Source organism: Notolepis coatsorum (genome assembly GCF_963971535.1).
Source record: "Notolepis coatsorum genome assembly, chromosome: 6".
NCBI classification, from domain to species: Eukaryota; Metazoa; Chordata; class Actinopteri; order Aulopiformes; family Paralepididae; genus Notolepis; species Notolepis coatsorum.
Window position 1 is genome coordinate 72,435,207 of NC_140170.1, and position 14,034 is coordinate 72,449,240.

At 46.2% G+C, this 14,034-nt stretch overlaps 1 protein-coding gene across 2 annotated transcripts in view; it reads right to left on the minus strand.

The window, feature by feature from the left end:
• The window catches only part of smarcc2 (SWI/SNF related BAF chromatin remodeling complex subunit C2), a 56,609-nt gene that overhangs the window by 23,996 nt on the left and 18,579 nt on the right, over window positions 1-14,034 (minus strand). For both annotated transcript variants that reach the window (XM_084317335.1, XM_084317334.1), the window contains exons 9-15: window positions 13,378-13,622; window positions 10,206-10,327; window positions 10,063-10,113; window positions 7,181-7,218; window positions 6,189-6,319; window positions 3,436-3,507; window positions 1,589-1,702 (exon numbers count right to left, since the gene is read on the minus strand). In XM_084317335.1, the coding sequence (XP_084173461.1) occupies window positions 1,589-1,702; window positions 3,436-3,507; window positions 6,189-6,319; window positions 7,181-7,218; window positions 10,063-10,113; window positions 10,206-10,327; window positions 13,378-13,622 (773 nt within the window). The remainder of the gene's footprint in view (window positions 1-1,588; window positions 1,703-3,435; window positions 3,508-6,188; window positions 6,320-7,180; window positions 7,219-10,062; window positions 10,114-10,205; window positions 10,328-13,377; window positions 13,623-14,034) is intronic.

Sequence of the window (14,034 nt, forward strand, 5' to 3'; positions counted from 1 at the left end):
TTACTCATATAACTAGGGTTATAGGATAACCTTTGTTTTCCTTAAGTTTCGTTTTCTCTTTCGCGCAAGCTGTCATCAGAGAAACATTTGGATGTAATTACCACCGCGCGCAGGGAGAACTCAGGGGACAACTCGATTGGTTGTGTTGGAATATAGCCAGTTGGCGAACGTTTTAATTTGTTCTTGGATGTATGTAGCCGGTTGGCGAAGTTTTGTTAACGCTGTTCAACGCGTTGCTGACGTCAACAGCAAAGTGGTGAGTGATGTTTATTATTTGCTGGGTCGCTGCTGCCCTGTTTTGTTGTGCTTTTCATTATGTTGCTCTGCTCTAAATCTGATTTCTGTTTTCTGTTTGTTTGTATAGTGACTGAGTAGGCTATTGTGTCGTGTGTGTGTGTGTGTGTGTGTCAAAGAAGATTCTATAGCCTTCAATACGTTTTACGAGGCTGCCGTACGAGTCAGTCTAATAAGCGAATAAGAGAGAAACAGGCTATGTAAATGCTTCTTAGTTTTCAGCGTGATATGCGTTATTTAGGCAGACCTATTGGACATTTTCGTTTTTGTTTATTTATTAAGTTAATATATAAAGTGTTTAGAATATTTAAAACAAAAAAATTATTTAATATTTGGATATATAATAGAATTAGCGAATCAGGCTATAGAATGGTTGTTAGTTTTCAGCATGATATGTGTTATTTAGTTAGACCTATTGGACATTTTCGTTTTTGTTTATTTATTAAGTTCATATAAAACCGTGTTTCGAATATTTAAAACAAATACAAAAAAAATATATATTTTAATAATAATAATAATAATTTTTTTTCTGGTTTTCACGCGGGCTAGGGCTTATTTGGTCTGGCTTATTTTCGGGCAGGGCCTGAAGTTCACGGGCTCAGGCAGGGCACAGGTTTCATTTCAAGGCCCTTGCAGACCACTAGTGGGAACCCCGTCACATAGACCTTTTCAAACGTGACGACATGAACATTGTAGGGCTGACCCCTATAAGTCGATTAGTCGACTAATCGGTCGAAAGGAGCCGTAGTCGACTGCCAACCTCTTAGTAGAATAAAAAAAAATTATAATAATTTTTTTTTTATATATATATATATATATATATATATATATATATATATATCTTTTTTTTTAATCATTCTTTCCAAAAGAAAAGAGGCCTAGAAGCGTGGCTAATGCTAATGGCACGCATACCAGAGGCTAACTGCCTACGAAAACAGGCACAGAGGCACTGAAAGAGGATTCCACCCATCTAATGAACACACTAGACTAGACAAATATCAAGATGTATCCATCAGTGGACCAATTGCATGCTTTTGCAGAGGACAAGAAGCCTTCAGTCGACTCCTTCAGACATTAAGCACCCCCCACAGCCCAAATGGATTTTTTTTTGTCTACCATTAGTCGACTAACGGCACATTTTGGCCAATCATAGTCGACCATCCAAATCCTTAGTCGGGGACAGCCCTAGAACATTGTAAATAGGAACACGATTATTTCCTGTCACAGTGTTTGCCTCCTGAAGCTCCGGTATCATCTACCAAGTGTCCAGTTTGACCTTTGACCTTCCACTGACCTCATGATGGCGCAGACGTCTCCCGCCAGGTTCCTGCGACAGGCGGTGGAGGTCAGGTACTCCTGAGGGTTCAGCCTGTAGGTGTCAATCATGAAGTTTCTATAGGCCAGGTAACTGAGGGGAGAGAGAGAGAGAGAGAGAGATGGTGGTTATTGTCCTCCAGGGATACAGGGTTTAAAAGGAGATGGTGGTTATTGTCCTCCAGGGATACAGGGTTTAAAAGGAGATGGTGGTTATTGTCCTCCAGGGATACAGGGTTTAAAAGGAGATGGTGGTTATTGTCCTCCAGGGATACAGGGTTTAAAAGGAGATGGTGGTTATTGTCCTCCAGGGATACAGGGTTTAAAAGGAGATGGTGGTTATTGTCCTCCAGGGATACAGGGTTTAAAAGGAGATGGTGGTTATTGTCCTCCAGGGATACAGGGTTTAAAAGGAGATGGTGGTTATTGTCCTCCAGGGATACAGGGTTTAAAAGGAGATGGTGGTTATTGTCCTCCAGAGATACAGGGTTTAAAAGGAGATGGTGGTTATTGTCCTCCAGGGATACAGGGTTTAAAAGGAGATGGTGGTTATTGTCCTCCAGGGATACAGGGTTTAAAAGGAGATGGTGGTTATTGTCCTCCAGGGATACAGGGTTTAAAAGGAGACAGGTTATTTTTCTCCTCCAGGGACACAGGGTTTTGCCGTTAGTTATGTCTCATCAGTTTTATGTTAGTTCGTCATTGTCTTTACAATAAACCGACCGCTCAAAGAAGCAACCAGAAACAGAGAGGGCTGTTCTCCTACAGAGAGGAGGACAGAGGGGCTGGCCAGGCCCGCTGGACCCACCCACTACAGAGAGGAGGACCGAGGGGCTGGCCAGGCCCGCTGGACCCACAGAGAGGAGGACCGAGGGGCTGGCCAAGCCCGCTGGAGCAACCCACTACAGAGAGGAGGACCGAGGGGCTGGCCAGGCCCGCTGGACCCACCCTCTACAGAGAGGAGGACCGAGGGGCTGGCCAGGCCCACTGGACCCACAGAGAGGAGGACCGAGGGGCTGGCCAAGCCCGCTGGAGCAACCCACTACAGAGAGGAGGACCGAGGGGCTGGCCAGGCCCGCTGGACCCACTCACTACAGAGAGGAGGACCGAGGGGCTGGCCAGGCCCGCTGGACCCACTCACTACAGAGAGGAGGACCGAGGGGCTGGCCAGGCCCGCTGGACCCACTCACTACAGAGAGGAGGACCGAGGGGCTGGCCAGGCCCGCTGGACCCACCCACTACAGAGAGGAGGACCGAGGGGCTGGCCAGGCCCGCTGGAGCAACCCACTACAGAGAGGAGGACCGAGGGGCTGGCCAGGCCCGCTGGAGCAACCCACTACAGAGAGGAGGACCGAGGGGCTGGCCAGGCCCGCTGGACCCACTCACTACAGAGAGGAGGACCGAGGGGCTGGCCAGGCCCGCTGGAGCAACCCACTACAGAGAGGAGGACCGAGGGGCTGGCCAGGCCCGCTGGACCCACTCACTACAGAGAGGAGGACCGAGGGGCTGGCCAGGCCCGCTGGACCCACTCACTACAGAGAGGAGGACCGAGGGGCTGGCCAGGCCCGCTGGACCCACCCACTACAGAGAGGAGGACCGAGGGGCTGGCCAGGCCCGCTGGACCCACCCACTACAGAGAGGAGGACCGAGGGGCTGGCCAGGCCCGCTGGAGCAACCCACTACCGGAGCTACAGGTAAGCCTGTTACCGTTAACTCAGTCTGACAAGCCAAGCTAACGTGTACCTATTTGAACCACATGATCACACAGGACAACTGGGTTCTGGTTGTCCCCTAGACAGGACCAGTTGGACCCGTGACAATACTCACATCTCGGGAGTCTTGGATTTATTCTTGCCGTTGAAGAACTCCGGCAGGGCTCTGCGCTCGATAGCATGAACGCTGAGGAAGAGAAGGAAGAGCATGAAACACTAAAGACGGAAACAACACAAGTCACTTCTCATTTAGTACTGGTTGGATGCCTTCTTTTAAGTTGTACAAAACACACTATATCCTATATAATTGTATATGAATTCCTCTTGTTTTTTTGTTTACATACAGGGAACAAAATAAGTACCCGCCAGAGGTCTGCCCGCCACCTGGCGTGTAATTCATATCGATACTCTTATTTTGAAAATCCTGTGCGGGTCTCATTTCCGCCCCAAGCGCAGCTCCAGTCATAATATCTATGGCTCCGTCAGCTAACAACGTTCGGTTCATATGATACTCTTATTTTGAAAAAACCCGTACCAACTCCGCGAGCCAGTCCGTGCTTCTGCTCGCATTAAAGCCGAGCGGGGCTACAGAGCAGTGCGCCTATTTTGCGAGCCGAAATAAGTCTGTGGTGTTTTTTTTCTTCTCACAACGGGTCAAATGCATCTAACATGCGTTGCATCGTCGCCATTCCTTTATGCCCACATCGCCCGAAATGAACGTTACGTTAGCGTAAGCTAACAAGCTAATCCTGATCAGCGGCAGAGCCATAGAGAGCAGCAGACAGTGTGGACTGGGGAAAGGGAAATGGGGGGGGGGGCACTCTCCCTTTCTCTGTGTGTGTGCATGCGTTTGGAAAGACGATGAAGTCACTAGTCAGGACTCAGGACAGGAGTATATTATAGTAAACTGAGGATTACTGAGGATGGACAGATAATGTTGATATTCAAATAAAAAAAAGTTTCGAGAGGAGTGGAAGTTTGAAGATATGATGCAGGGGTGGTGAGTTGAAACAGTGTGTGTGTGTGTGTGTCCCAACCCCACTTCTATGTTTCAATAAATTATTTGCATTTAAAACTATTAACGCTGACTCATTCCTTCAGTCCACTCAAAATTATGCTAATATTCCTTATGTTGTTTATGATATTAATTGAAGATAGCATATGAGAGTATTATATAGTAATAATAACACATGGCGATATACTAAAAAGCTATTTATAATTTTTGGCTGGTAAAAAATCTGCCTGGCTGGTAAGTCAAAAAGTTTATTTTGTTCCCTGTTTACATACATTGCTTACAGCTTGTGTTATATTACGTTTTATTGTATTTTCTTTTTTGTGGCCATCTTGGTCTATATAACCTATTGTCAATGTCATAAATTGTCAAGTCATTTGTCAAGTATACTATTATATACTTGTTGGTTATGTGTCTTGTAAGCCCATATAGGCTGGGCATACACCTGTATGTAAGACACGAAAATAAAAAAAACATCAAATCAAATCAATGTTCTGTACGTGCTGTATGGTGACAATACATTTTAATTAGGGATGTCCCGATCAAATTTTTTTGCTCCCGATCCGATCCCGATCATGTGATTTTGAGTATCTACCGATACCGATCTTTCCCGATCCGATCAACAACAAAAAAAAACTCAGTATGAGTTTAGGACGTGAACATGGTCATGTTTGTTGAATAAAAAAAAAAAAGTAAAAAAAAAAAAAATCACGTGATCGGATCGGGACATCCCTAATTTTAATCGAATCTAATCTAATCTTTTCGAACATGTAAATTGAGTTATGTTTTGCTTTTGTTTATTTTTCCCCCTTCCATTTAACACATTGGACGCCAGACCCGGGATAAGTCGGGTTAACTCACCATCGCTTGAGCGCCAAACCCGAGAAAAGTCGGGTTTTAATCGTTATTTCTTTTATTCGCTATATCCATTCATAATTCATCCATCCAGCCTGATGTTATCATTGGGAATGGCTCTGAGATCGCAAACGGCCAATACCGCCGCCTAACGGCCGCTATTGCACTCCATTTGAAATGATGTGGCCGAGCTGTGGCGTGCAGGCAGGGTCTAAATACTCCGGCAAGACAAGCGCTTATAGGGATGGCATCGACGAGGGTCAACCGCCACCCCCCCCCCCCCCCGTTCATGTGCAATGCTGGATAACGTTGGACACACGATCGCGATCAGTATTTGGAATGGCGATCAGATAATTGATTATTCTTTTTGCAGTACATCATAGACAAGGTAAGGACTATATGTTATCAATCTTGCGTTGATCCGATAATTTTTTCCCCGCGATTGCAGCGTGTCTGTAATGTACTGTGTAATGTATGCCGTTGGTGGCGATCGAAGCATAGAAAAACGACCTCCCCCCCACCCTTTCTTGCATGCATGATGAAACATAATACAGATGCCTTTCGAGTTTAAATTAAGGTTTGAAATTAAATTAAACATCTGATTAGCACAATTACTCAGTAGTGCTAATTTATATATTTTATACCAAGTTTAATCACCTGTACATTGTATATCACTATTGCACTTTACTGTTACATTTGCACTCTGGTTGGATGCCAAACTTCTTTTGTTGTACTGTGCTGTATGATGACAATTAATTTTAATCTAATCTAATCTAATCTCATCTAATCTAATCTCATCTAATCTCTGCAGCAGCCTGGGCTTTAGTCTCACATCCTAAAGGCCAGCGAGCGCCTGGTCAGAGCGCTGCCGTGATGCAGTACCTGTTGTAGTCTCACATCCTAAAGGCCGGCGAGCGCCTGGTCAGAGCGCTGCCGTGATGCAGTACCTGTTGTAGTCTCACATCCTAAAGGCCGGCGAGTGCCTGGTCAGAGCGCAGTACCTGTTGTAGTCAAACCAGGCGGCGTAGCTGGGGATGATGATGTGGTGGGTCTGCTCAGTGACGTTGTCCTCATGGAGGTCAGAGCCTCTCACCGGCTCCCCCTTCACACTGGGAGAGCCCTCCTCCTCCTCCTGCCGGGACAGACGTGTATCAGTTAGGGTACAGACAGACCCTCACCTGCACCGTGTGTTTATTTTTCTCACGTTTTTATAATCAGAGTTAATTATATTGTTTAAACTCTTTGTTTTTCTTGTATTTTTATATTCAGAGTTAATTCTGTTCTCATATTTTTACATTCAGGTTTTATTTTATTGCCTATATTTATGTCTTTCTACTATTACCCTGCCCATACGCGTGTAGCTTTTCTCCAACGTGTCCATCTTTCCGGGTTCCCGTTTTGCGCTCTGATTGGCCAGGTCATGTGACATGTGCGCCAATCGTGGGACGGCAAGTTCTGCGCCTATTTCCGGGTCGAACAGCCTGCAAACTACCTAACGCCTAGTTTATCACTGGTTAAGCTTAGGCGACTCTTTCGAAGTTGGTTAAGGTTAGAGTTTGGAATCAGGGCAGGCGTTCTATCGCCATGCTCTAAGTCTAAGACAAACTCTAACCTTAACCAACTTCGAAAGAGCGCCTAAGCTTAACCAGTGTAGAAACTTGCGGTCCCACGATTGGGCGTACATGTCACATGACATGGCCAATCAGAGACACGGAAACACGGACGCGTTGGAGAAAGGCTACAGGCTGCCCATACCTGTACCTCCCCTCCCCCCTCCCCCATGCTGCTATGAATTTCCCCAAGGGGATCAATGAAGGAATATCTTATCTTATACACAGGCAGGCACGCACGCAAGAGCTCTCTTGTATGAATACATTTTAATGCATAAATAATTGAAAATCTAATTTAATCATGACTTCAAAATACAAATTTATATTGAATCTGAAAATGTATCATTACATCCTGACTGGTGTCTGATAAACTCGTGACTCACCTTTCCTGTTGTCTCCATGGATTCATCCTCCTGTTCATCTGTCAGAAAGAAGAAGAGTAGAAAGAGAGGGAGAGAGAGATATATAGAAGAGTGGAGGAGTAGATGCGGAGAGATAGAGATAGAAGAGTAGAGGAGAGAGATAGAAGAGTAGAGGAGAGAGAGATATATAGTAGAGGAGAGAGAGATATAGAAGAGTAGAGGAGAGATATAGAAGAGTAGAGGAGAGATATAGAAGAGTAGAGGAGAGAGAGATAGAAGAGTAGAGGAGAAAGAGATATAGAAGAGTAGAGGAAAGAGAGATAGAAGAGTAGAGGAGAGATAGAAGAGTAGAGGAGAGAGAGATAGAAGAGTAGAGGAGAGAGAGATAGAAGAGTCGAGGAGAGAAAGATAGAAGAGGAGAGAGAGAGAGATAATTAATAATTAGGGCTGTCTTAAATACTTCAAAGCTTTGTTCGATGGGCATGGGATTCGAATGGGAAAATTCGAATATATTAAAATAAATAAATAAAAAACAATTATATATATATATATATATATTTTTTTTTTTTTTTCTGCAAAATCAACTCTGCCTCTCTTTGTTAACTACAACAAGCAATGCTGTTTGTTATTTAAGATGAGGTCGGACTCGGCACTGACAGATTTGTGTTCATTGTGATGCTTTTATAAAGCCTCAAATGACGGCTTACAATATTTCATGAAAGCAAAGTGTAGCTGAGGGGTACAATTCCCTGACTGTATTGTTAGATATGATATTTAATACCACTACCTCATGTACTTTAACTTCTGGCCACCCAGTACAAGATATAAGTATGATGAACACTTTCCCACCTGATGAAACGAACCAACACAAATGTACCAAATCGAATATTTAATACAGCAAAGGGTGTACACAATATTCACTTAATTACATTTATGATTTGAAATGTTAAGTATGCACTTTTATGGCAAATGAGTATTCGTAGGTAAATCAACATTGAATGTCCAATCTCTGGTTGCGCAGGGAGTAAGTATACAACCTGGAATATTTAGGAAACGATAGCGATAGTACTTAAATAATTATAGCTGGATACACTAAGGGGGGGGGGGGGGTCCCGCTGGTTGTAAGACAGTAGGAGGGGGGGGTTAGAGAAGTCGCTGGCGGTATCCCATCTGGCCGACGGTGTCTTGGGAGAATCCAAAGTCTTAGACCCAGTGCCCACAGAACCTCGGGCCGTAGACGAACACAGCTGGACCCTCTGTGGAACGGTATCTGCCGGTCCACAACGGAGAGACGTGGTGCGACCTCACGTGTAGAGCGCCGCCTCACCTGTAGTCCTCTCCGGGGGGTAATTCCAACACTCGACAGTGTTGGCCTTTATCCATGGAATAATCAAAGCACATAAAGCATAATCCAAGAGCCGTGGAAGGCTCGCCGTCGTCGGGTAGAGTAATCCAATATACAGGTCCAGTCGCTCTTGACCCGGAGCTCCTCGGATGCAATCACCACTAGGGGTCTGACCAGCCTGGATAAGCGTCCAGATAACGTCAGGAACGATGGGGGTACTGATAACTGTAGAACTCGAACCGAACGATGCACCATACATAAATAGACTATTATTAGCTTAATAGAATACGTCCAACTCGACGGTATGGTGCCAAACTATGACCATTCAACTATTAATCTACACAATATCTCAATGCCTATTCTGGGCCAAGTAGGCCCTACTACACCGCACGTGCATCGTGGGGAGGCTTTTGCGTCTGTCACTCTGTTGGAGGGTAAAGAACTGGACTAAAAGAAAGTTCTACTTTACGAGCGTCATATATATATGCGCTATGAACAAATAGTACCACACGTATTTCGCCCGGCATATTACTGCGCGGAACCGGGGGCTGCCTCGACATGTTAGGCGGCACGATTGAACTTGAACCTAGGGGTATGGCAACCTGGCGCCAGGTTCTAGTCCAATGGTAGAATGAAACTATTATGGGCTGTTTAGTAGAAACGGGGATATTCAATGCATATTGTACAAGGAATATACAGGGGATATCAAACGATATACAAATACAATTAAATATATATATATAAATAAATATACATATTCGGTTTAATCTGATCCTTCACAACACAAAGTGTTTCGTTTGTCTAAGATTTAAAAAGGTTGACTGACAATTCTCTATCGTCTTTTTTATAGTGTCCCGACCCATATAAAAACATGTCTTAATAAAAAATTAAGTCAAATTCTGCCTTTGTCTCTATTAACCACATATAAATATTTATATAATTGTTTGCTTTATAGATGAAGGTTGCAACATAATTATGTAATGTAATGTTGTTGGCTGTGTAACGGAGAGCAGCCGCCCAGGCAGCGCAGCTCCCGACTCATTATTAATTTAATTAATGAATCCAATCCAATCCACTTTATTTATAGAGCACATTTAAAAACAACAAAGTTGACCAAAGTGCTGTGCAAGTCCCACAACATAAAAAATGTATAAATAAATAATAAATAAAAAATATTATAAATATTTTATTATTTTTTTTTTTATCTCAAAGCTTCTAATTAAAAGCTTTGAATCTCGGCCCCGAAGCTTCGAATGCCAAAAAAGAAATTCGAAGGTCAGCCCTAATAATAATATATCAATTTTGTATAGCGCTTTTCCGAATGCTCAAAGACACTTTACAGAGCAAAATAAACAATACAGTTTTAGTAGATTTTTTTTTTTAAATAAAGAAATTATATAAAAGGTGAGAGAGGAAGGAGTTCAAGGCTTGATGGCAAGGGTAAAAAGGTGGGTTTTTAGGGCTTTTTTAAATGATGAGAGGGTGTCTGCATGACGGTTATGGTTGAGTTGTATGAACTACCTCCTCAGTAATGAAGTATTGAACGTCTCTGACTCACCGTTGTCTGTTCCCTTGACTGGTGTTGAATCTGAGTCTTTCTTAGTGTTCGCTGCAGAGACAAAGGAGAAGTGGCTCAAAGTATCAGTCGAACCATGGCGTGCGTGCGTGCGTGCGTGTGTGTGTGTGCGTGTGTGTGTGTACCTGTCTTAGCTGGGTTGTCCTCTGTGGCTGGGGCAGGAGAGGCCTCATCCTGGTCTTTACTCAGATCCTCCTGTTCCTCTTCCCTCTGACCCCGCTTGGACTTAGTGTATGGGGTCGTTGGCCTGGCAACACACACATACACACATCCTTATTGCACAACAGCTCATTATCAGTCTCGTCCAGGCACCCAGGCTCTTTAAAACAGACTAGTATTATTATCATGTGGGACCAACTAATCAACTAATCGATTAGTCAAAAAAGTCTTAGAAAGAAAAGAAAATTAATCAACTAAGACTTTCTCTCTAGGACATCCTCTAGCCTCCAGGACATCCTCTAGTCTCCAGGACATCCTCTAGTCTCAAGGACATCGTCTAGCCTCCAGGACATCTAGTCTCTATGACAGACTCTACTCCAGGACAGCCTCTACTCTAGGACATCCTCTAGCCTCCAGGACAGCCTCTAGCCTCAAGGATATCCTCTAGTCTCCAGGACAGTCTCCAGGACATCCTCTAGCCTCAAGGACAGTCTCCAGGACATCCTCTAGCCTCAAGGACAGTCTCCAGGACATCCTCTAGCCTCAAGGACAGTCTCCAGGACATCCTCTAGCCTCAAGGACATCCTCTAGTCTCAAGGACATCTAGTCTCTAGGACAGCCTCTAGTCTCCAGGACATCCTCTAGTCTCCAGGACATCCTCTAGTCTCAAGGACATCTAGTCTCTAGGACAGCCTCTAGTCTCCAGGACATCCTCTAGTCTCAAGGACATCCTCTAGTCTCAAGGACATCCTCTAGCCTCCAGGACATCCTCTAGTCTCAAGGACATCTAGTCTCTAGGACAGCCTCTAGTCTCCAGGACATCCTCTAGTCTCAAGAACATCCTCTAGCCTCCAGGACATCCTCTAGTCTCCAGGACATCCTCTAGCCTCAAGGACAGTCTCCAGGACATCCTCTAGTCTCAAGGACAGTCTCCAGGACATCCTCTAGCCTCAAGGACAGTCTCAAGGACATCCTCTAGCCTCAAGGACAGTCTCCAGGACATCCTCTAGTCTCCAGGACATCCTCTAGCCTCAAGGACAGTCTCCAGGACATCCTCTAGCCTCAAGGACAGTCTCCAGGACATCCTTTAGCCTCCAGGACATCCTCTAGCCTCCAGGACATCCTCTAGTCTCAAGGACATCCTCTAGTCTCAAGGACAGTCTCCAGGACATCCTCTAGCCTCCAGGACATCCTCTAGTCTCCAGGACAGTCTCCAGGACATCCTCTAGCCTCAAGGACAGTCTCCAGGACATCCTCTAGCCTCAAGGACAGTCTCCAGGACATCCTCTAGCCTCCAGGACATCCTCTAGTCTCTAGGACATCCTCTAGCCTCAAGGACATCCTCTAGTCTCTAGGACAGTCTCCAGGACATCCTCTAGCCTCCAGGACATCCTCTAGTCTCTAGGACAGTCTCCAGGACATCCTCTAGCCTCAAGGACAGTCTCCAGGACATCCTCTAGCCTCCAGGACATCCTCTAGTCTCTAGGACAGCCTCTAGCCTCAAGGACATCTAGTCTCTAGGACAGCCTCTACTCTAGGACAGCCTCTACTCTAGGACATCCTCTAGGACAGCCTCTAGTCTCTAGGACAGCCTCTAGTCTCTAGGACAGCCTCTACTCTAGGACAGCCTCTAGTCTCTAGGACAGCCTCTACTCTAGGACATCCTCTAGTCTCTAGGACAGCCTCTAGTCTCTAGGACAGCCTCTAGTCTCTAGGACAGCCTCTAGTCTCTAGGACAGCCTCTACTCTAGGACAGCCTCTAGTCTCTAGGACAGCCTCTACTCTAGGACAGCCTCTACTCTAGGACAGCCTCTACTCTAGAACAGCCTCTACTCTAGGACAGACTCTACTCTAGAACAGCCTCTACTCTAGGACAGCCTCTACTCTAGAACATCATCTACTCTAGGACAGCCTCTACTCTAGAACAGCCTCTACTCTAGGACAGACTCTAGTCTCTAGGACACTCTACTCTAGGACAGCCTCTACCCTAGGACAGCCTCTACTCTAGGACATCCTCTAGGACAGCCTCTACTCTAGAACAGCCTCTACTCTAGGACAGACTCTAGTCTCTAGGACACTCTACTCTAGGACAGCCTCTACCCTAGAACAGCCTCTACTCTAGGACATCCTCTAGGACAGCCTCTACCCTAGGACAGCCTCTACTCTAGGACATCCTCTAGGACAGCCTCTACTCTAGGACAGCCTCTACTCTAGGACATCCTCTAGGACAGCCTCTACTCTAGGACAGCCTCTACTCTAGGACAGACTCTACTCTAGGACATCCTCTACTCTAGGACAGACTCTACTCTAGGACAGCCTCTACTCTAGGACAGACTCTACTCTAGGACAGCCTCTACTCTAGGACAGCCTCTAGTCTCTAGGACAGCCTCTAGTCTCTACGACAGACTCTACTCTAGGACAGCCTCTAGGACAGCCTCTAGTCTCTAGGACAGCCTCTAGTCTCTACGACAGACTCTACTCTAGGACAGCCTCTAGGACAGCCTCTAGTCTCTACGACAGCCTCTAGTCTCTAGGACAGCCTCTACTCTAGGACAGCCTCTACTCTAGGACAGCCTCTACTCTAGGACAGCCTCTACTCTAGGACAGACTCTAGTCTCTAGGACAGCCTCTAGTCTCTAGGACAGCCTCTACTCTAGGACACTCTCTACTCTAGGAACGCCTCTAGTCTCTAGGACAGCCTCTAGTCTCTAGGACAGCCTCTAGTCTCTAGGACAGCCTCTACTCTAGGACACTCTCTACTCTAGGAACGCCTCTAGTCTCTAGGACAGCCTCTAGTCTAGGACAGCCTCTAGTCTCTAGGACAGACTCTAGCCTCTAGGACATCCTCTAGTCTCTAGGACAGACTCTAGCCTCTAGGACATCCTCTAGTCTCTAGGACAGACTCAACTCTAGGACACTCTACTCTAGGACAGCCTCTAGCCTCTCGGACAGCCTCTACTCTAGAACAGCCTCTAGCCTCTCGGACAGCCTCTACTCTAGGATAGCCTCTAGGACAGCCTCTAGTCTCTGGTCTCTAGGACAGCCTCTAGTCTCAAGGACAGCCTCTAGTCTATGACAGCCTCTGGCCTCTAGAACAGCCTCTACTCTCAGCCCTAAACGCAGATTAGACACACATACACTTTTTTCGTGTTCTTCTTCTTGCTCTCTGTGGGGGGAGGGGTCGGCGAGGGGGAGGGCGACCGCTTCCTCTTCTTGGCGCTGCCAGGCTTTTTGTCCCGCCTCTCGTCCGGCGTGGTGACCTCATCCGTCAGGGTCTTAGCAGAGATCCTCTTCCTCTTGGGTCCGCCTTCTCCCACCTCGTAGTCTTCCTCATTCATCCACTCGTTATACTGGTCCAGGTCTAAGATCCACTTGGCGTGGACCTGCAGACAAAGAAAGACCACATAGTTTCCAGAGACAAGTCCCAGCCCATCCCGCACATGCGCCACAATGTCTTGCAATAGACCCGCCCCTCTTTTATTTTTATTTTTTTTATCTTTCTTCCCCTCCTTTTTCCCGATTTTTCTCCCATCCCACCCTTCCTGGTTGTTGCGTACTTTCCCCTACTGTTGGTCCGGGAGACCGGAGACTGTCACATGCTTTCCTCCGACGCATGTGCAGCCTGGGGCAGGCCAACCTGGCCGCGCAGGTTCTCACCGGGGAGAGTGTAGCGTGTGGGAGGCCACACTATCTCTCCTCAGTTCCAACCCTCGCTGAGCAGGCGCCCCGACCGAACTGTAGGGGTCGCTGTCCACAACGCCCAGGACCCACCCTTCAGCTTTCCCACCCCCTGAT